Raw genomic sequence first — 22,913 nt, forward strand, 5'->3', positions numbered from 1 at the left:
AAAAGATTCACCTATTCGTGCATTACTTCTGAAACGCACAGGCTAGATGCAACTTTCACAATTCCCTGTAATCATTCTTCAGTATCATTACCCTTGAAATTTAGAAAAAAAAAATTCCCTAGAAGTAACATTTCTGGAACTGTATGTAAAGCATTGATATATTTGGGAGATTCAAAAATGATTTCAATACAGCAGGCACTACAATTCTGGCTTATTGGGAATGTATTCCTTTAGAATGACTGCTTCACTATTTGCTTTCTAACTATACATAAAACAATTTAACAAACCACTATATACCAAAACAGCACCTGTAGAAACGACCTATAGGAGAATTTGATCCATTGTATTTATTAACCGTTGAAATTGTGTTGTTCGAGTAAAAATAACTTCAAGTATATCCTACTGTGTGATTTGGAACAGGCAGTTTGTTTTCAAATGACGAACTTCCAGAATATTTAAATAAGAGCAAGACGCACATTTTTTCAGAAATCGTTCATTTTCAAATCGCATGAAAATGCCAAGTGTTGTTGCTTGTGAACGAGTCATTAGTCAACAGGGAAATCCCGAACCCTGCTGAAGAACGAAGTTATTTGAAAGCCTCTTTATTGACGTTATCCTTTTAACTTCCAACGTCTCCGCCTGGTTGCCTTGCTCACGCCTGGAAGCTCGGTTCAGGCCTCAAGACAGGCCCTGCCTCGGGTGCCTCACAAATTACTAAAGACGTCACTGCGGCGGCGGCACCGCCACAAACACTAAAAGGAACAATAAAAAAAATCAAATTCACCTCCAGATCCCGCCCTTTGTTCTTGAAATTCTTCAGCCGCTGTTTGTCGTTGTCCGCCATTGCCGTGTGCCTCTCGAGAAGTAAACTTGCCCTTGGTTACTGAATTCCTAATGGTGAAAACGAAACAATAAGCAGCCGTCCCTCCACCTGCCTTTCAGCTCACTTGACTTCACCAGAATCAGGCAAAATGCCGGTAAAACGCTCAGCCTCACTTTCGCCGCAATGGGCAACTCACAGTAAGAGCGACGTTGATTGGCTCGCCCCTGCCGGTGATGCGGAGCGGATGGTCGCGACGCCAGGGCGGTCCTCCCGACTCCAGGGGGGCGCTGCCTTCCGTCAGTCCTGCGCGCCTCATGCTTGTCGCCTAGCCGCGCCAGTTCGACTGAGTTGTGGCCTCTCCCAAGCTCCCGCTCGCTGGTTCAGGCCAGCCCCGGCCCGGCCGGCCCTTAGCAACCGTGCCTGCTGTTGCTATATTGGAGCGAGTGCGAGTTTCGCGCTGCGCACTTAGAGCCCGGGGTAAGGGGAAGAATTTGCAGACATTCAATTGGAGTTAGGTTTGAGCGCGCCATGCTTCTGTGGGCTTCGGGCGATTTGTAGCTATGGATTAATCTGAATAAGGTCCTCCCTTTAGTTTTGAGAAATATAGGAGTTCAGAAGATACCAGGTAGTTGTCAGTTCTGTGGACAGTTTTTTTTAAATGTGTAAAACGCCTGGCGCCTTCACTGCCTTATAATAATTTGACCTGCACATTTTTTTGTAAATGATTTTAACTCTGAAGTGCTGCGATAATAAGGTGTTAAGTGTAAAATGGAAACTTAATAGTGAACCCATTTAAAGACTAAAGTTAATGTACCGAGTTGGGCTTTCTTCCTGAGAAAGGATATTGACCAGGAGAGGATTGTGTCAGTGCACTCGAATATGGCATACACTTGTGGGGAAAATGAAAGAAAAGCTGAAGTTAATAGTTATTGATGAATAAACTTTATGGCCTTGAAAATACTGTAACGAGTCTGGAAGACCTGTAACTCCAAAGAAACTTCATATTGGAGATTTTTCTCCCTTAATATTAACCACATTCCCCACACTTTTGTTGTTTTATATTATGTAAATTGTTTCCCTTTTTATAGTTCTTGGTTTGCATTCAACTTCTCAGTAAAGATTCTTCAGTCAGATTGGCTGAAGAACCTTGTTTTTTGTCCTGTTGTCAGAGACCATGTCCTGTAGCCAGAGGCTGGAAAAGAAGCTGGATCGGAGGGAACCTGTTGTGAGAACCCTCAAAAGCTCCGTAGGCAAGTGAGCATTGCTTCCCTGCCATTGATTGCAAAATCCTATATCTTCCAAATGACAGTCTTTTGAGCTCAGTCTTCCTGGGCCAGTTCTAAATCTGAGAGAGTACATGTTGCTTTTAAAAACACCAATTTCTTTCAAATGTTTTGTTAAAGCAGTGTCTTTATAGCAAAGATCCAGTCTGGCAGCATGATCTCGTGGTGACTGGTTTACATTTTTGAGCTGAAATCTATATGACACAACGATCCTATGATATGGGTAAAGCTGACTCGGAAATCATTCTGTTAAGAGCTGTCCTATAAACCAGTATAAACAAGGGCTTTTAGTTTTCTATAGATTTCCAGATTTCTCATTCATTAAGTTTCATATGCATTATTAAACTGAGGCCTGTTGACTCCTCGGTTGCATCTCAAGGATTCCACAGCACTAGTTCAAAGGCACATAGTGGTGTTCTGACGATTGGACTGTCCAATATTTTTATCTGTAAAGTATTGATATATGCAAATTGGTTGCTGCATTTTCTGCGTTATTGTAGTTGACAATAACTTATTGACTATAAATCATTTTGGGACATCCTAAGATCTGGACAGGTGCCCTCTTTTGATATTACTCTGATATATGATTTTTTTAAAAGGCCAGTGAATGCAGCTGAAATATGCCATTCTAAAATGATAATTTAACAGAGCATTGCGTTTTTATTCAAATTTGTATGGTGGCCACATGTGTTGTAATTGCCACCACCACCTGATAGAAAGAATGTGTACATACATTGTTATGAACTGACATCACTGCATGACAGAACAAAGTAGTGCTGCACAAGTGTCTAATGTGATGAACCCAATGAGAGTAAATAAAAAGGTTCACAAGAGGATTTGGGATGGTGAGCAGGTGCAGCAGTAGCCCTGTCCCTGGGCACAACCTCCTGGCTCCAATTTTTCTTCCTTTCCAAGTGGGGTTTCAGTCTCTGACTCACCTCCCCTACTCCTCATCTGTGGTGCATGCGATGATGATGACATCACCGCACATGCATATATGCTTCCTGCGGATTGACATTTTACAGACAGGTGACATCACTGGTGCATCTGTGACAAGTATAGTGACCATTTTGCATTATGTATGATCACTTTGCTGTGTGGCACTTCATTAGAAAACTCGAATCAGCATTCTGTGTTTTGTTGGTACTGTGTAACAAAATGGTTGCCATGTAACATGCCAACAGTCACTAGAAAAATTGTAAAGTTTTCTACTTGTTATAAGGTCGTGCTTGCTGTGCAGGTAACAGCAACTGTTTAAAGTGCTGTTGTAATGGGGAAGAGTTTTGATGCAATCTGGTCATATAATGTATTGATTTCTTTAATCACCATTACCCAAAATCATTCAGAAGATATTTTAAGTGAGACAAGCTTTTTAAATCTGTGAGAATTTGATTTTAACATTTCGGAAACCTTATTTATTCTGAGATAAAAATACAACATCTAACCAATATCAACATGGTAGTAAGACTGTCACTTTAAATTGTCCTATCTTCAATAACTGAATAAAATCTTGGTTTGTTAACTCAAGGGTTTAAACAAAAACAAATTGAACAATTTCACATTCCACAGAGGACATCCTAACAAGAATGTTGGTTCTCAGCATTTGTGAAAAAGAGCAATACCCCTTTTAAATCTTGTATCCTTAATGAAAAATAATACTTTATTAAATTCATTCTCAAGACATGGGCGCTGTGGCATGGCTGATATTTTATTGTTCGTCATCCAAAGATCATCAATTAAAAGAGTTTAAACATCCTGGGTGTTTCTTACATAGGTTTGCTTATGAGAATTTCTATAGGATCCTAATATGTATCATCTGTTATATGTCCAGTCTGTAATGATCTGGAGGCCAGTGTATCCAATAGATAGTACAGATCACAACTCTCTCTCTAAAAGATTGGATGTTTACGTTATTGGATGGGTGAAAATCAAGTGGAATGCATTGTTCAAGGTAAAGTAATGCAGCACCTATCCAGGGAAATTTATCTTGGTGTTTGTAAACTCCCTAGGCTTTGAGGAGTGAGGAGGTAAGCTACTTGCAGCAGAATATTTAGCCTCTGATTTGCTAGAGTAGCAGCATTATTTACATGACAAGTCAAGATTAGTTTCTAATCAGCAACGACCCCAAGAGGGCTATTGTAAGGGATGCAGTAATGATACTGCCACTGAAAATGGAAGGAAACTGGTCATGCCTTTCAAGAGATAGTTATTGTCTGACATTTGTGTTCTGTGAATGTTACCTCCTGGCTTGTTATTCGGTCTGAAATATATACATCCCTAACAAAGCTTGGATTTATTGTCCCATGCCTAGTTGCCTGTGGACATGTAGCATTAGCAGTCCAGACTTGGAGCCAACTAATGTCAGTGTAGGCATCAGTTGTACAATTAGATCTAGAACATTGCCCTGAGACACTCCACCAGCAATTCGCTAAGACGTAGATGATCCCATCCAGTGATCATAGAGAGTAGCAAGGGTATGGAATACTTTGCCTGCAATGATAGTAGATTCGCCAACTTTAAGTACATTTAAGTCATCATTGGACAAGCATATGGACGTACATGGAATAGTGTAGGTTAGATGGGCTTCAGATTGGTATGACAGGTCGGCATGACATCGAGGGCTGAAGGGCCTGTACTGTGCTGTAATGTTCTATGTTCTATATATCTGCGTCAGTTTTACTCCAGCCATTAGAGAATTTCCACCCCAAACATCATTGTCTTCATTGTAACAAAGCTTGTAGAACTGCACTTCGTCGAATGTTACCTTTATGTTAGGTGTAGTTATTTTCATCACACATCTGGAATTCAGCTTTTGTGCCTGTGCTTGGTCTAAGTGGACTTGAGCCAAATAATTCCAGTGAATTCTAAACTGAATACCAGTGATCAATTAACTGATAGTATGCCAGGCTTGGAAAGAGCATTGATGACTTCTTCCATCATTCTACTGATGGTCGGAAGTGGTTCAGTGGACAGCAATAGGCACAATTTAGGTGCAATTTCAGCAGAACACATCTGGGCAGTTTTGCAACAGACTAAATTCCAATACTACAATTATATTTGACAGTTTGGCTAAGACTGAGACTGTTCCTGGCTTGGGATCTTCAGAACCATCATCTGGAATTTCACAGGCCTGTAATCTTTCCTGTGTCTAGTGGACTCAACTGTTTATTCACATCACACAAATAATGAAATTGGTTGAAGTTAAGTATTTGTGATGATGTGGATCATAGGAGAAGGCCTAGAAAGATCATGCAGTGATTACCTTTGGATGATTATAGAAATGCTTCAAACTTGACAGTTGAGCTCCAGCATCTTTGAAGATTGGGATGTTCATGGAGCTTTCTTCCATTAGTTGTTTATTTGTTCCCCATCATTCATGATTGAATGTGCCAGGATTACAGATCTGATGGCTGTAGTGTCATTTAGCTTTATGTCTCATATGCTTCCCCTTTTCACAATGCAACAACTTATTTTCAGTTTCACTGGGTTGGTGCCTTATTTTCAGGTTTTTATTTTCATTGCTACTTTTTACATCCTATTCAACTGTAGTTGAACTGGAGTTCCTTGGGAATGCAGGATTTGAATATGGCTGAAAAACTCTTGTTATCAAAGCTTTTAATCTTTCACTCAACAGGACAGTTACAATCACACTGTATTTCAAAGGGAACAATAATTTATACTCCATGACAAAAATGTGGTGCTTGTTTGCAAGTTGACTCTTGATGACTTGAGGTATGGCATTGCAAATGCAGAAAGGAACAGTTGTCTTTGCTCCATTTTGAACTGAACAAAAGTATCAATGTCTGGATGTGTTCCTTTCTCCTGAAGAGGACCAAGATCATATTGCTCTTAGTAAGTATAAGCGAGCCACATTTCAGAGCTGACTAATCACTTTAAATTAGTTGTCAGTGTAATAATCATTATCCCATTTCCGGGATATTGCTGCAGGCAAAAACCATCTCCCACAAGAGACAACCTAATGATCATTCCTTGACATTCAATAGGGTTACCAATAATGAATCCCCCATTACCAGCATTGACCAGAAACTGAACTGGGCAAAGCATAAAAAAAACTGTCACTATTTAGAGCAGGTAAGAGTCTGAAGTTACTTCTAGACTCCTTTAAAGCCTGTTCACCATCTACAAAGCACAGATCAGGGATGTGACGGATAACTCTCCACTTGACTAAATGTGTGCAGCTCCAGCAAGACTCAAGGTGCTTGATGCCATCTGGGAAGAAGTGGTCAGCTTGATTGGAACTCCATCCGCTATGACACATAATGGCAGTATTGTGTACCATCGACAAGCTGCACTCCAGTAACTCAGAAAAAGCTTCAATAGCTTCCAAACCTGTAACATTCACCACTTGATAGGACCATGGCAATAGATATATTATGTTGGACAGCATCTGCCCGTTCCCTTCAAGACGTGGATCTATGTCATTGTTTCTTTACTGTGGGTCAAAATCCTGGGACTCTCTTCCAAAAAGTATTAAGGATGTACATACCCACTGTGAACTGCAGCAGATCAAGAAGGCAGCTCATGACCACCTTCTCAAGGACATTTGAGAATGGGTAATAAATACATCTCATGAAAGAATTTTTAAAATGCAATGTGAATTGTTGCCTCCTTTGAAATTTGGCATTCTTCCATTTGTCCTGAGGAATGTAAGATTAAAAGCTTCAATGACATGTATCTACTTTTAGCAGTACTGAACCAATGTGGTCATCTGTGTTAGTGTTGATAGTGAAGTTTGACCATGAGCTTAAAAGTTGTGATTCAGTTCAATTCTACTACTGCAGTTGGCCAAAGCGTCTGATGGATGTCCAATATAGTTCAATCTGTTCTTGATCAATCAAAAAGCTTCGTGGAGGTAAATCATTCATTTGCCACCACTGGTAGGTAAATACAAATGAAGATAAAAATCTATACGTAATAAAATGTGAGGCTGGATGAACACAGCAGGCCCAGCAGCATCTCAGGAGCACAAAAGCTGACGTTTCGGGCCTAGACCCTTCATCAGAGAGGGGGATGGGGTGAGGGTTCTGGAATAAATAGGGAGAGAGGGGGAGGCGGACCGAAGATGGAGAGAAAAGAAGATAGGTAGGGAGGGGATAGTCCAGGGAAGATGGACAGGTCAAGGAGGTGGAATGAGGTTAGTAGGTAGGAGATGGAGGTGCGGCTTGGGGTGGGAGGAAGGGATGGGTGAGAGGAAGAACAGGTTAGGGAGGCACAGACAGACTGGACTGGTTTTGGGATGCAGTGGGTGGAGGGGACGAACTGGGCTGGTTTTGGGATGCGGTGGGGGAATGGGAGATTTTGAAGCTGGTGAAGTCCACATTGATACCATTGGGCTGCAGGGTTCCCAAGCGGAATATGAGTTGCTGTTCCTGCAACCTTCGGGTGGCATCATTGTGGCACTGCAGGAGGCCCATGATGGACATGTCATCTAAAGAATGGGAGGGGGAGTGGAAATGGTTTGCGATTGGGAGGTGCAGTTATTTATTGCGAACCGAGCGGAGGTGTTCTGCAAAGCGGTCCCCAAGCCTCCGCTTGGTTTCCCCAATGTAGAGGAAGCCACACCGGGTACAGTGGATGCAGTATACCACATTGGCAGATGTGCAGGTGAACCTCTGCCGACACAGGCCCCAAACCCCACCTCTTCCTCCGTTACATTGATGACTGTATCGGCGCCACCTTTTGCTCCCCAGAGGAGCTCGAACAGTTCATCCACTTCACCAACACCTTCCACCCCAACCTTCAGTTCACCTGGGCCATCTCCAGCACATCCCTCACCTTCCTGGATCTCTCAGTCTCCATCTCAGGCAACCAGCTTGTTACTGATGTCCATTTCAAGCCCACCGACTCCCACCCACCCTCCTGCAAAAATTCCATCCCCTATTCCCAATTCCTCCGCCTCCGCCGCATCTGCTCCCACGATGAGGCATTCCACGCCCGCACATCCCAGATGTCCAAGTTCTTCAAGGACCGCAACTTTCCCCCCACAGTGGTCGAGAACGCCCTCGACCGCGTCTCCCGCATTTCTCGCAACACATGCCTCACAGCCCGCCCCCGCCACAACCGCCCAAAGAGGATCCACCTCGTTCTCACACACCACCCCACCAACCTCCAGATACAACGCATCATCCTCCGACACTTCCGCCATCTACAATCCGACCCCACCACCCAAGACATTTTCCCATCCCCACCCCTGTCTGCTTTCCGGAGAGACCACTCTCTCCGTGACTCCCTTGTTCGCTCCACACTGCCCTCCAACCCCACCACACCCGGCACCTTCCCCTGCAACCGCAGGAAATGCTACACTTGTCCCCACACCTCCTCCCTCACCCCCATCCCAGGCCCCAAGATGACTTTCCACATTAAGCAGAGGTTCACCTGCACATCTGCTAATGTGGTATACTGCATCCACTGTACCCGGTGTGGCTTCCTCTACATTGGGGAAACCAAGCGGAGGCTTGCGGACCGCTTTGCAGAACACCTCCGCTCGGTTCGCAATAATCAACTGCACCTCCCAGTCGCAAACCATTTCCACTCCCCCTCCCTTTCTTTAGATGACATGTCCATCATGGACCTCCTGCAGTGCCACAATGATGCCACCCGAAGGTTGCAGGAACAGCAACTCATATTCCGCTTGGGAACCCTGCAGCCCAATGGTATCAATGTGGACTTCAGCTTCAAAATCTCCCCTTCCCCTACCGCATCCCAAAACCAGCCCAGTTCGTCCCCTCCCCCCACTGCACCACACAACCAGCCCAGCTCTTCCCCTCCACCCACTGCATCCCAAAACCAGTCCAGTCTGTCTCTGCCTCCCTAACCTGTTCTTCCTCTCATTTATCCCTTCCTCCCACCCCAAGCCGCACCTCCATCTCCTACCTACTAACCTCATCCCACCTCCTTGACCTGTCCGCCTTCCCTGGACTGACCTATCCCCACCCTACCTCCCCACCTATACTCTCCTCCCCACCTATCTTCTTTTCTCTCCATCTTCGGTCCGCCTCCCCCTCTCTCCCTATTTATTCCAGAACCCTCACCTCATCCCCCTCTCTGATGAAGGGTCTAGGCCTGAAACGTCAGCTTTTGTGCTCCTGAGATGCTGCTGGGCCTGCTGTGTTCATCCAGCCTCACATTTTATTATCTTGGATTCTCCAGCAGCTGCAATTCCCATTATCACTAAAAATCAATACATATGGTTAAGAGGAAAGAATTTACATCTTGAAAATCATTTGGAATATTGTGTGCAGTTCTGGTCGCCCCATTACAGGAGGGATGTGGAAGCATTGGAAGGGTTGCAGAGGAGATTTACCAGGATGTTGCCTGGTCTGGAGCGACGGTCTTATGAGGAAAGGCTGAGGGACTTGGGTCTGTTCTCATTGGAGAGAAGGCAGCTAAGAGGGGATTTAATAGAGATATACAAGACGATCAGAAGATTAGATAGGGTGGACAGTGAGAGTCTTTTTCCGAGGATGTTGATGTCGGCTTGTACGAGGGGGCATAGCTACAAATTGAGGGGTGATAGATTAAAGACAGAAGTCAGAGGCAGGTTCTTTACTCAGAGAGTGGTAAGGGTGTGGAATGCCCTGCCTGCCAATGTAGTTAACTCAGTCACATTAGGGGCATTTAAACAGTCCTTGGATAAGCATATGGATGATGATGGGATAGTGTAGGGGGATGGGCTTAGATTAGTTCACAATTCGGCGCAACATAGAGGGCCGAAGGGCCTGTTCTGTGCTGTATTGCTCTATGTTCCATGTTCTAAATGTCCTTTAATGTGGAATATTCACTTGGTGTGCATATGGGTTTTGTTAAAGTTAAATAATCTCTTTTCTAAAGAAAGGTAGGTGAAGCATTGCCAGCTGGCATAAGTTTTGAGTTCCTAATTACATAAACAAGAATTCAAAGGTCATGCACATAAAGAAGTGTAAGAAATTACCTTTTAAAACTTTTTTTTTGTTGAAAGTCCTGGTTACTTGCCATGCCTTGCATAGATTTTAGAGCACTACTGTAGGACTTTACTGACATGTAGGGAAGAAAATGAAAATTGCATGAAAATTGAATGTATAAAAGATTGGTAGCAAGTGGAACAAATAATGGTAGAGATAGAGATGGACGGGTTTGGTCTAGTAGCCATTATTGAGATATAATTGCAGGGTCAATAAGGTTGAGAAAGAAATATTCCAGGACAATAAAGTGTGAAGCTGGATGAACACAGCAGGCCAAGCAGCATCTCAGGAGCACAAAAGCTGAGGTTTCGGGCTTCTGATGAAGGGTCTAGGCCCGAAACGTCAGCTTTTGTGCTCCTGAGATGCTGCTTGGCCTGCTGTGTTCATCCAGCTTCACACTTTATTATCTTAGATTCTCCAGCATCTGCAGTTCCCGTTATCACTGATACAATATTCCAGGACACCCTGCTCTTTAGAAAAGATAGGCAAAATGGGAAAAGGTCAAGTGTGGTGTGTGGAAATAGGTTGATGGTAGCTTGATATTAGCAGATGAATTAAAAAGTCTTGTAAACATGTTTATTTTCTCCTACTTTTCTTAGTAAGCTTTTTCTGATTTGTAAATGCCTCCTCCTGTCCATTGATCCTCAAGCTTTATAATATTTTTGGAAACACTGTACTCCTCTTCTTTCAACCTAATTCTGTTTCAAACTTCATTACTTAGTTATTTTTTGTTTGTCAGTAAGCAAGTCCTATTAATTATTTTGCATAGCTGCATATGTTAAAGAGGGATATTTGTGTATGACCTGCATTGGAACTTCCAGGTAGCTACAAAGATGCATGGCTGAGAGGTTTTTTTTTGCATACAGTTTAGTTGCACAAACAAAAATCAGTGCAGAAAGCGAATAGTTTCTACACTTTTATTCAATGGGATTTGGAGTGGGAGAATCTCAATGTGATTACATAGGTCCACAGTGAGCCCACACTTGAGTACTGTGTGCGGTTTTGGTTTTATACATATGCATGTTAGGGAATCCAACAAAGGTACATTAGATTGATTCCTTTAGGAGAGAGTTGTTCGCTGAAGAGAGTTTGAGTAGAATAGGGATATATTTTTGGGTGTTTTAAAGAGAAGAGATCTTATTGAAAGATGTAAGATTATTAGAGGCTTTACATGGAAGCTACTAAGAAGCTGTTCTCTGGAGAATCAGAACTAGAGACAAAGTCACAGGATTAGACATCAAATATTTAGGACCGAGATGAGGAGAAATTTCTTCATTCAATTTTCAATTTTTGGAATTACTGAGTACTGTGAATGCCCAGTTGTTAAACACATTCAAGACTGAAATAGAAATTTAGACACCAAATGAATTGAGAATAGGGAGATAGGCAGCGGAGTGTTGAGGTAGGTTAATCATGATCTTATTGAATGGCAGAACAGGCTCAAAGATCCATACACCTCATTTCAGTTCCTGCTCTCTTGATCTGAGAGAAGAAATTTTCAAATATGGACTAGGATATACTGTTGTTGGAATAATGGTTTTCAGATTTGTACTCAATGGGAAATTGCATTTGGTGAAACACAGTTTATTTAATTGAATATTTACTTCAGTTTCTAAACAAAAATGGATATAGAAATATTACAAAAATAATTAAGATTACTTTGCATGCAAACATTTGCCAATTCTGTGTCAGCTTCCAAAAAGCTGACATGATTTTTGCTAATAGCTTTTGTAGGAGAATTGCAAAACTGACAAAAGCATATATCAGTTCATGTGAATCTTAGGGGCTTTAATGTTCTTGTTGCCTATTTTGTAACAGAGTGGAATTTTTTGTGTACATTTGAAACCAACAAGTTTGAAATATTTGTTATTGAATAAAAAAGCCCACTAATTCGTAACGTTTTACTGGTTGTATATCTTGCCTGTCATAAATTTGCATCCTGGTTACAGTAGTTAGGTTTTAGATTTCATGTCGTTGTTTACTTCAATAAGTGACAAATGGCAAGGAGACAAAGTGTTTTACAAAAAACTATTTCATAGTAATAAAACTCACAGGTCTAGATTTTGCACTGGTGATGACCTTGCAACTTTCAGAGTTTGCTGTCAGTAGTTCACTTAAACTGACAAGAATTTTGGAATTCTGCGCTTTTATGAAATAACATGGATATCCAGATGTTTCTGTCTGTAATCAACATTACCCTGGAGAATATGGCATGCCCAGATCGCACTAAGTCGGAAATCTATGAATTGAATCAAACTTCCACACTTATTGTATCAATCTCATTGAAAAACCTCCAAAAATGCACTTTGTCGAATGAAGTGGAACTATTTATTGGGAATATACTAACTTCCTAATTACTAAGAAACAGCCTCGCAGGCTCTGGGAAGCTAATTTTCTGTTTTTGCAGGGGCAAATCTCCATAATGATAAAAAAAATCAATAACCAAGACATCCCCTTGCCAAGCAAAGCATACCCCATTGGAAAGTGGGAAACCATGCTAGATTTTGTAGGCAGGCAAGGTCAGTGGCAAGGTGAACACTGTAATATCAATGTTGGTTGCAAAGTCCTGGGCCATGTATTGTATCTTCACTATGTGTTGCTGGTGTGGCATGACGATGAGTTACTTTCATTAACCTGTCTTTGTTAGGCCCATATTGTCTTACTGGATATACTAAAGCAACATTCCAAAATGCTTAATGTACGTAATGCCTTTCAATGGGAACTGGCCCATCATATTAAAGAAATTTTGTACTGCTGCACTGGTTAGTGATCATTAAAATTTATCAAAGTATCTAAATTACAAGAAAATCTTCATCATATACTACCAGTTCCTTAATGCCCTAATTTTTTGAAGATACAATAAAGACTTTCGAATAAATAAGTACTGTTGCTGTTACTTTGTAAATTTCGAGACACAGGTTAAAACAAATTTATTTAATAGACTGTCCTCATAGACCCCTATGAAGTAACGAAGATTATTCTTGTCACAACATCAACGTGCATTTATATAACACTTTTAACATTCCAATGAGCTTAATGGGAGGCACTCGCCACATCGTAATATGTCAGTACAGATGACAGAAGCGAGTTTAAAGACTGTAGGTTTTAAGGAGAGTTTTGAAAGGAGAAGGTGGGGGTGGGTGCTGTGTACAGATGGATTTGAACCGTTTCGGGTCCAGGCAGCTGAAGGCATGGCAACTACAGTTTATGCAATACCAATGTGATTACAATTATTTTTTCGATATTCTTAATTATCTGTTCTGATTTGGCAGCCTTACAATTCTTAATCGTCAGATTTTGGGTTCAGTCTAATCATCAGTATTACTACAATACAGGTGAATCGTTCGTGTTTGTAGTCTCATCAAAAAGATTATCAAGAATCACCACAATATTACAACGTTTGGAACATTAGTTCATAACCCGTCCTCTTGAATATCACTGCCTGTTTCTTCGCCTTTAGAGTTCATTTTCTTTTTGACGTATGAGATTATCATTTTAGCGGCTGCTGTTAACCCTTCCCCTGTTTTGGCACAGCATGGCTGTACATACCAGTCTCGATCTGAGCACCATCTATTCATGTGGAAACGTTTGGTGATTTCCTCTGCAGACAGTGCATCGGCAAGATCTTGTTTGTTTGCTATGACTACCACAGGAATGCCTTTCAGCCAGTCGTTTTTTAGCATCCCTTCAAATTCTCTCCTGGAATCTTCCATCCGCTCCTTATCTGCACTGTCCACAACAAAGACAAGCCCATCGGTGTCCTGAAAATAATACGGCCAAAACTGTCGCATCTTGCGCTGTCCTCCAACATCCCAAAGTGTAAGCGTGACGCTTTTACTATGCTCCAGCATTTCCACATTGAAGCCTATTGTGGAGGATGTGAAAAATTCAGTATCTCCGAATTTTAGTCTGTACAACAAAGTGGATTTACCCGCTGCGTCCAGGCCCAACATCAAAATGCGAGCGTGTTTCCTTTTAGTTTCTTTAGAGGTCAACAAGCCCATTTGGACTCAGCAGTATACCTCTACGACGTAATTGTTCTCCCAGCTGCCAAGTTAGCTCCAGATATTGGGCGTGTTCTCTGAATACTTCCGTGTCTCAGCTACAGATCTGTGAAGTATATTGATACCAAGTAAGCACCTGCAGCTATTTATGCCGCGCCTCCTTATCAAATACTGTAAGAGATAACAGGATGTTTAGTTCTTGGGCGTTGATATCGATACACCTGAGCAGAGAGCGAGGTGGGACAAGATATGGGTGTTTAGCAATGAGGGGAGTGTTCAAGGAGAGTCTTACATTGTTTCTTATTTGCAGACACCCATCAAAATAACGCCCAGCATGCTGCAGCAATCTATTTCATTTATTTGATTACGAATTTGTATGAAATGCAAATATGATATTTGTATGATAATTTATTATTAGATATGTATTACATAACCACTTTGTACAGTGGTAGGAAACTCACATTTCTCACATAAACAATATGTAAATATTTCCTACTTAAAGCCCAGCAACCTTTTGAAAATTCATTTGTGGGATATGGCTCGGCCAGCATTTATTACCCAGCCCTGGTTGACCTCACGCCTTAATTTCTTTAAAATTGCAATTAAACTTTACCAAAGAAAAATACAATGGTTGAGAATTATGTTACATTGATAAGTTTACATAGCATTTTCAAACTGAATAGTTGCATTCAGATTTTGCTTATCAAGGCATTAAATCATGTCAGCGCACAAAATGAAGACCTAAATCAATTTTCATTCTCCATTATTTGTTCTAAGGTTGTATACTGCGTACAACCTTAGGACTGAAACTGGCGCAGTCTCGTTTTGATATCATAAGACACTTAAGATTTCCTGGCATTAATTCACCCTATGCTAGAAAATGACACCAGATCAAGCGACGAAATGATACAGAGTGTACTGAATGACAGTCGTGTACGATTCGTAAAAACAATCCATCTAAGCATAACCTTTTCAGAGAAAGACAATCCTCAAAAAGTGAGGCGACAGCTAGAGTCGGCGAATGCAGAACAATAGGAACAAAAGATAAGCCAGTAAGAATTTAGAATAAAAAGATACACAGTGAGTGCTAGTTGCCATCTGAAAGGTTTAAACAGATGACATTGATGCGATTAAAGGGAAGCTCCATTGCTGTCGTATAGGACGAATGTCAGCAGAAATGGGACTAAGTCAGATTGGGATGTCTGGTCGGCACGGACGAGTTGCAGCGAAGAGTCTGTTTCCGTGCTGTATGGCTCTGACTATTTGAACGAAAAAGGAATAGAGAGATATAGGAGCAGAGAGGGAGGATATAATCATAATGGGAAGAGGATCTTGTGCGGCGTAAGTTGGTCATAAACGCTGAATAGCCTTTCTCAATACCTAGGTTCAATGTGCTTCATAATGGAAAGTTAATTTAGGAAATTGTCAAGGAATTTCTCCACCGTGTTTGAAACAAAGTTAGAGGAAGAACCATCAATGTACAGTACACATTATGAAGCAAACGGATAATGCTCCACTGATCTGTTAGATGTGTCTAAGAAAGCATTTGAAGCATTGAACATGGCCGTCAAATGGTGCTTTTTATAAGTGTTACTTAAAATTCCGCTAAATTAAGAACGTCTGAATAACACAATCCTGGATTGCTGAAATTCTAGTTCACTTAAGGATCATTTAATAATTACATTTCAATTTCAAAATCAAAAAGAATGTTTGGTACTGTGTTTTGAGTTTGCAAACACAAGTTGGTTAGGTATGATTCAGTATACTTGCCTGTTGGGAACAGCTAAAGGGATATGCTGAATGATCAACCCACTAGTATTTGGGTATGCAACCTACATTCCTAGCATCACACTGGCATTGAAATTCAGAAGGCACATTACTCTTGGCAGAACATCTTTTTGACCTGAATGCAGTATCATGTTATTAGTCAACACCACATAAGTTTTCACTGTATGGTTACGGTATGAAACAGCATTAATAAACAGGGACTTTGCAGATAGAAAATCATGTGCAGACATTTCATCTTTGTCAATTCTACAGGTGAAAGCTATTCTCTCTGGTTTATTTTGCAGGGCTTGAGCAATCAGAGTAAATCTGTCTGGTTTAAAATTTGTACAAAGCTTAGATGTTAACTGTCAGTCATTAACTAACTAGTTCATTTCCCATGGCAACAGCTCTCCCAATCAAAATCCATCTGTCAACCTATTAGCACATGTTTCTCATACAGTATAATTGTTTTCTTTTACATTGGTGTTTCTTATGAATTGTTCTGATGAAAGCAAAATGAAAACTTTTCACAAAATGTGTCTTGTTCAGCAATACCAAAGGAGAGAAAGGATTTTCTCAGAAATGAGACAAACGAAATGGTGGAGATTTGTATGAGTTATGAGTTAAAGTTGTATAACTGGGGAGAAATCCGACTTGGTTTGCCTTCCTGCACAAAATATATAGCTCAATTTGAACATGTGTATGACCACATGGAAAGGGGCATAAGGCAAATTTGCCCTCATTAACTGAAAACTGACAATCTTCACACACTAATCACATGCCCTAAATCATCTTATGATTCAGGGTCTTTGGAATTTCAGTATCAATACCAGTCCAGCATTTTGGTCCGGGGGTGGACATGAGGTGATTTAAGGAGAAGTCTAGCCTAGCAGAATTTTAAAAGGATTTGTGTGTCCTTTTCAAAACAAAAAATCTTTTTTATGGATAGCTACATCTACTCGTCCAGTGTCAAAGACATACGTCATGGTTTTAGGTGAAGGGGTGGAAGATTTAAAGCAGAGATAAGGAGGAATTACTTCTCTCAAAGGGTTATGAATCTTTGAAATTCACTACAAAAGAGTGCGATGGACACCAGGACATGGAATAAATTTAAGGAGAAAGACAGATTTGACACGAAATAAATTGAAAGAGAAAGTGAGATTATTAATTAGTTGAATAGTTATGGGGAACAGGCAGGAAAGTGAAGTTGAAGCCATGATATCAACTTCAATTGTATCAAATGGCAGAGCTGCCTCAAGGGGCTGAATTGCCTACTCCTCCTAATGCTTACGTTTCTAAGACCAAGAAGAACTTTGCAAAGCATGAGCAGGTCCAGCTTCATTCATTTTGCAACCAATTTTGATCACAGTCTTACAACCAGTTTTACGTTGTCAATTTGTGCAACAAAAGTTTCCTAAAAAATGTTGATGTTCACCTAAGTTTGCCAGCTTCCAGTTTAGCAGCCAACACAGTAATGGAAGGGAAGATGATAGACAATTATCACCTCAAATTCATAGAATCCCTACTGCGTGAAAGCAGGCCATTCTGTCCGTTGAATTGGTACCAACCCTCCAAAGAGCATCCCACCGGACCACCCCTTATCCTGTCCTTGTAATCCTGAATTTCCCATGGCTAATCCATCTGGCCTGCACATCCGTGGACACTATAGGCAATTTAGCATGGCTAATCTACTTAAACTGCACATCATTGGACTGTGGAAGAAACTGAAGCAGCTCGAGGAAACCCAAGCATACACTAGGAGAACGTGCAAACTCCACACCGTCACCCAAGGGTGGAATCAAACCCGAGTTTGGATCAGACCACTGAACCGCCCACCTAAAATGCCTATTCATCCCTCTCCTACAAGTTACACATAGCTTTTGTAGTTGGTTGTAAGTTAGGAAACAATGCCTACTAATTAGACAGGGTACAGGTTAAAGTACTATTTTTATGAGCAGTTGAACAGGAATCTGCCAAATCTAGCCAATCAATGCAACCGATGCTAATCAAAACCTTTTCTGCCAATCCAGCAAAAATGTGGAGCACATGACAGGATTCAAAGTAATTTCCTGAGTTCTATTTGTTCTCTTTGCACATGCACCACCTGGTACCAGACTTTGGAAAATTATGATTAGATGAACAAATCACCAAAATGCTTCATACTTTGCAACACATACTTCGATGAACTTTGCACCTTTTTTTACAAGAAAAGGCATTGTTCAGTCTATGACTCATTAAACAGGGCAAAAGCATAACACTCTCACATACTCTCACATAAAACTGTTGGAAATTCAATTTTTGTCAGAGAAATTTTACTTTATAAAATGTTATTGAAATAACTAATATACTTAATCAAAAATACTGTTAAAAATACTCCATAAGTCCTCAATAAAATATTACCTTAAAGCAAATGTTAAACAGTTATAGATTTCATTAATATAATAAAGTGTGAAGCTGGATGAACACAGCAGCATCTCAGGAGCACAAAAGCTGACGTTTCGGGCCTAGACCCTTCATCAGAGAGGGGTTGGGGTGAGGGTTCTGGAATAAATAGGGAGAGAGGGGGAGGCAGACCGAAGATGGAGAGAAAAGAAGATAGGTGGAGAGGAGAGTATAGGTGGGGAGGTAGGGAGGGAATAGGTTAGTCCAGGGAAGACGGACAGGTCAAGGAGGTGGGATGAGGTTAATAGGTAGGAAATGGAGGTGCGGCTTGGGGTGGAAGGACGGGATGGGTGAGAGGAAGAACAGGTTAGGGAGGCAGAGACAGGCTGGGCTGGTTGTGTGGTGCAGTGGGGGGAGGGGATGAACTGGGCTGGTTTTGGGATGCGGTGGGGGAATGGGAGATTTTGAAGCTGGTGAAGTCCACATTGATACCATTGGGCTGCAGGGTTCCCAAGCGGAATATGAGTTGCTGTTCCTGCTACCTCCTGCAGTGCCACAATGATGCCACCTGAAGGTTGCAGGAACAGCAACTCATATTCCGCTTGGGAACCCTGCAGCCCAATGGTATCAATGTGGACTTCACCAGCTTCAAAATCTCCCCTTACCCCACCGCATCCCAAAACCAGCCCAGTTCGTCCCCTCCCCCCACTGCACCACACAACCAGCCCAGCTCTTCCCCTCCCTCCACTGCATCCCAAAACCAGCCCAGCCTGTCTCTGCCTCCCTAACCTGTTCTTTCTCTCACCCATCCCTTCCTCCCACCCCAAGCCGCACCTCCATTTACTACCTCCTAACCTCATCCCACCTCCTTGACCTGTCCGTCTTCCCTGGACAAACCTATTCCCTCCCTACCTCCCCACCTATACTCTACTCTCCACCTATCTTCTTTTCTCTCCATCTTCGGACCGCCTCCCCCTCTCTCCCTATTTATTCCAGAACCCTCACCCCATCCCCCTTTCTGATGAAGGGTCTAGGCCCAAAACGTCAGCTTTTGTGCTCCTGAGATGCTGCTTGGCCTGCTGTGTTCATCCAGCTTCACACTTTATTATCTTGGATTCTCCAGCATCTGCAGTTCCAATTATCATAGATTTCATTAATGCTTTTTTAAAATATTGCCTTCTCCCACCTGCTGCTCTGATGCCTCATCTTTTTCCTTTCTTTACTAATGGCCTTACCAGGGTGAACTAAAATGTTACAACATATTAATCTATGGAACTTTAGAGTGTAGATTTTGTAATACAGAACTCATTTAATCTAACTAAATGAGCACCAGGATAAGAGGACATTTTGTAATTATCTTTTCAAGGATAACTACAGAAAGAAATCCAATTAACACTATTTGTTGTTCAGTTCTTGTTTCAATAATTATTAACTTCAACCGTCATCTTTCATGGAAGATGTTTTCTGAAGACTTACATTTGCCATTAGAAATAAAGCTACAAAATCATAACATGATAAGCACCAACTGAGCAAATTCCCTGTAACGTTTCCTTCTTGCTGCAAAATCTGAGGGACTTCATGAGCATTTTGTTCAATAGTATGATATTAAACAAAATAAATATTTAAAGCATTTTGTTATTGGCTTTTATTAGATTTTGACACCATGTGGTTAAAATGATCAATAGCATTAGTGCATGAGAAGCTGAGAGTGAATTAAAAATCTAGCATTTGCTATCAATTCATGCTAAAATATTGGTGATGAAGAATTTCACTTAAAATATGTCAAATACATATTACTCTTCAAATTTTATTGCACAAATAGGATTGGAGATAACATCTACACAGATTTGGCAGCTGGTGTCATTTCAGTTGCTAGTTTTTCTTTCCCCAATAAAAGATGGTAATATTGCTCAGTTGGAATATTATAAAATTGATATGATACCATGAGTTGATGTGACAGCAGTTGTCGATGCCGTAGTTAAAGAACAGCTAACCCTGCATTCACTGCTTCCTTCCAGCCAGGAGTTACAGCTTGCCTACCTTCCAAGATCCTTTACCTTATTATCTTCCTGGTGATCAGGGAGTTGAAAGGAAACTGATAGCCACAATTGAAAAAGAAAATCCTTTTGGGGTAGAAGCATATAGTTCAGCCTTGCCTTCCTCCAGACTGCATGGGCAAAGGCAAAGTGGGAATTCCTCTTCCCAATGGATGGGAGGAGGGGACCAGCTTTCCTGACAAAGCAACACCTGCATAGATATTACAGAGGAGGTCATCAGCCACAGACAGAATCACTCCAAAAACCTGGATCCAGTGTCACATGGGCATCATTATTTATTCAGTCTACCACTTTTCCTTTAGGTTTACATGTGACATGTGACAGGGGTGCATTTGGTGAAGAGGGAGTGACCAACCAGCGAGCAGTAAGGTGGGGGTGGGGAGGACGGTGAGAATAGCATATCCTGAGATGGTTGCATTCCAGTGAGAAGGTGTTTGTCCACCTTTGCTGACCCCCAGATGATCGTTTGACGGTGGTTACACAGAAGAGTTATTCACGTATAGGCCTTCTTGGTGGACTGCTAGATAGGTGTTCTTTTTGTCTGCTAGGGGAAAGTAAGTGTGCACTTGCAGGAGAATATAACCCGTAACAGAAAGAAAAGGTGATGCTGGTGTCATATTTATATAGTTTGAGCCCTATGGAGAAAGAGGACTTGGAATCAGCAGAGCAGGAGGGCAGCTATGCAATTGTTGATGGCTTGCAGAAATGATAATGTAAGAGAGTGAGTGAATGAGTGCAAGGGCCATGAGGCCATTACTGGTCACATTGAACTCCACAGCGGGAATAGTTGGAGTGAGGCAATAGTAAACCCTCACTTTCTCAATCTAGTCTCTCACATGATTAGACTCAGATTCAGACTAGTGGAGAGATCTCAGGCAAACTAGGATTTCTGAGAAATTTCAGCAGATGCATCAAGACATTGTTTCCCTGCCCAAACATTCTGATTCTCACATTGGTGGGTAGAAGAACATCTTAGCTGAACTCACCTTCTCACACTTCAAGACTAGGACCGTGCATGTATGTGCCAATGAGGAGGCATCAAATAGGGCAGACCAGAGGAACCCACATATGCATAAACTCGCTTAGATTGTAGTCAAATCTGAAACAAAACCATGCAATCATACAAATACAAAATGCAGCTGGAGCAGTAAATGAAAAGAATGATTATGTAATAATAAACCAAAAATCTTTATAACTCTCAAAATGGAACAATCACTCTTGTGAACATGTATGTGACTTATGTGGCATTTCCTTAGCTTTTTCTGGGAACTGTGATATGTCACACCCCCCTCTGCAAGATGTAGGAGACTGTCTGCTGACCCTTATGTCACCGAGTCACAGCGTCATACAGCACAGAAACAGACACTTTCGTCCAAATCGTCCAAGCCGACCAGGTATCCTGAAGTGATCTAGTCCCATTTGCCAGAATTTGGCCCAGAGGGTTCAGAGGAGGTTTACCAGGATGCTGCCTGGACTGGAGGGCTTATCTTATGAAGAGAGGTTGACTGAGCTCGGTCTCTTTTCATTGGAGAAAAGGAGGAGGAGAGGGGACCTAATTGAGGTATACAAGATAATGAGAGGCATAGATAGAGTTGATAGCCAGAGACTATTTCCCAGGGCAGAAATGGCTAGCACGAAGAGTCATAGTTTTAAGCTGGTTGGTGGAAAGTATAGAGGGGATGTCAGAGGCAGGTTCTTTACGCAGAGAGTTGTGAGAGCATGGAATGCGTTGCCAGCAGCAGTTGTGGAAGCAAGATCATTGGGGTCATTTAAGAGACTGCTGGACATGTATATGGTCACAGAAATTTGAGGGTGCATACATGAGGATCAATGGTCGGCACAACATTGTGGGCTGAAGGGCCTGTTCTGTGCTGTACTGTTCTATGTTCTATGTTCTATGTTCTAAACCCTTCTTATTCATGTACCTGTCCAGACAACTTTTAAATGTTGTAATTGTACCAGCCTCCACGACCTCCTCTGGCAGCTCAATCCATATACGCACTATCCTCTGCGTGAAAATGTTGCCCCTCAAGCCTCTTTTAAATCTTTTCCCTTGGCCTTGAACCTCTGCCCTCTAATTTTGGGCTCCCCTACCCTGGGAAAAAGACTTTGGCTGTTCACCCTATCCATACCACTCATGATTTTATAAACCAGTATAAGGTCACCCCTCAGCCTCTGAGGCTCCAACCTATTCAGCCTCCTCCAATAGCACAAACCCTCCACTCCTAGCAACATCCTGGTAAATCTTTTCTGAGCCCGTTCCAGTTTAACAACACCTTTCAAAAAGCACACAGACCAGAATTGAATGCAGTATTTTAAAAAGGGGTTACATCAATGTCCGGTGTAGCTGCAATAAGAGGTTAAGGAAAAGTTATTCCCATCAGAAACACACCGACATGCAATCCCTAAACGTGGCAACAGCTGCTCATCCATTACCATGAGACCAAGATGTTGGCCAGAGAACAGGGTGATGCATTAAAGTGGCAGGCAACAGATAGTTCTGGGGCTTTTTTTGTGAGCAGAACGTAAATGTTCTACAAAGTGTTCGCCAACACTTCACACACACTTCCCAGAATCTAGTCTACTGCATTCGCTACTCGCAATGTGGTCTCCTCTACATTGGGGAAATGAAGCGT

The 22,913-nt window shown here is 41.8% G+C and overlaps 2 protein-coding genes across 2 annotated transcripts in view; both read right to left on the reverse strand.

Annotated features, from left to right (window-relative positions):
- Nucleotides 1–1,019, reverse strand: part of kpna4 (karyopherin alpha 4 (importin alpha 3)) — a 33,963-nt gene extending 32,944 nt beyond the window's left edge. The window contains exon 1 of the mRNA XM_048542118.2: nt 785–1,019. Coding sequence (XP_048398075.1) covers nt 785–844 — 60 coding nt within the window. The 5' untranslated portion in view covers nt 845–1,019. The remainder of the gene's footprint in view (nt 1–784) is intronic.
- Nucleotides 1,020–11,344: 10,325 nt separating this feature from the next.
- The window catches only part of LOC125457967 (ADP-ribosylation factor-like protein 14), a 124,216-nt gene continuing 112,647 nt past the window's right edge, over nt 11,345–22,913 (reverse strand). Inside the window, exon 2 of the mRNA XM_048542794.2 lies at nt 11,345–14,177. Coding sequence (XP_048398751.1) covers nt 13,481–14,071 — 591 coding nt within the window. The 5' untranslated portion in view covers nt 14,072–14,177 and the 3' untranslated portion in view covers nt 11,345–13,480. The remainder of the gene's footprint in view (nt 14,178–22,913) is intronic.

The sequence above is a fragment of the Stegostoma tigrinum genome, chromosome 14, assembly GCF_030684315.1.
Source record: "Stegostoma tigrinum isolate sSteTig4 chromosome 14, sSteTig4.hap1, whole genome shotgun sequence".
Lineage (NCBI taxonomy): Eukaryota > Metazoa > Chordata > Chondrichthyes > Orectolobiformes > Stegostomatidae > Stegostoma > Stegostoma tigrinum.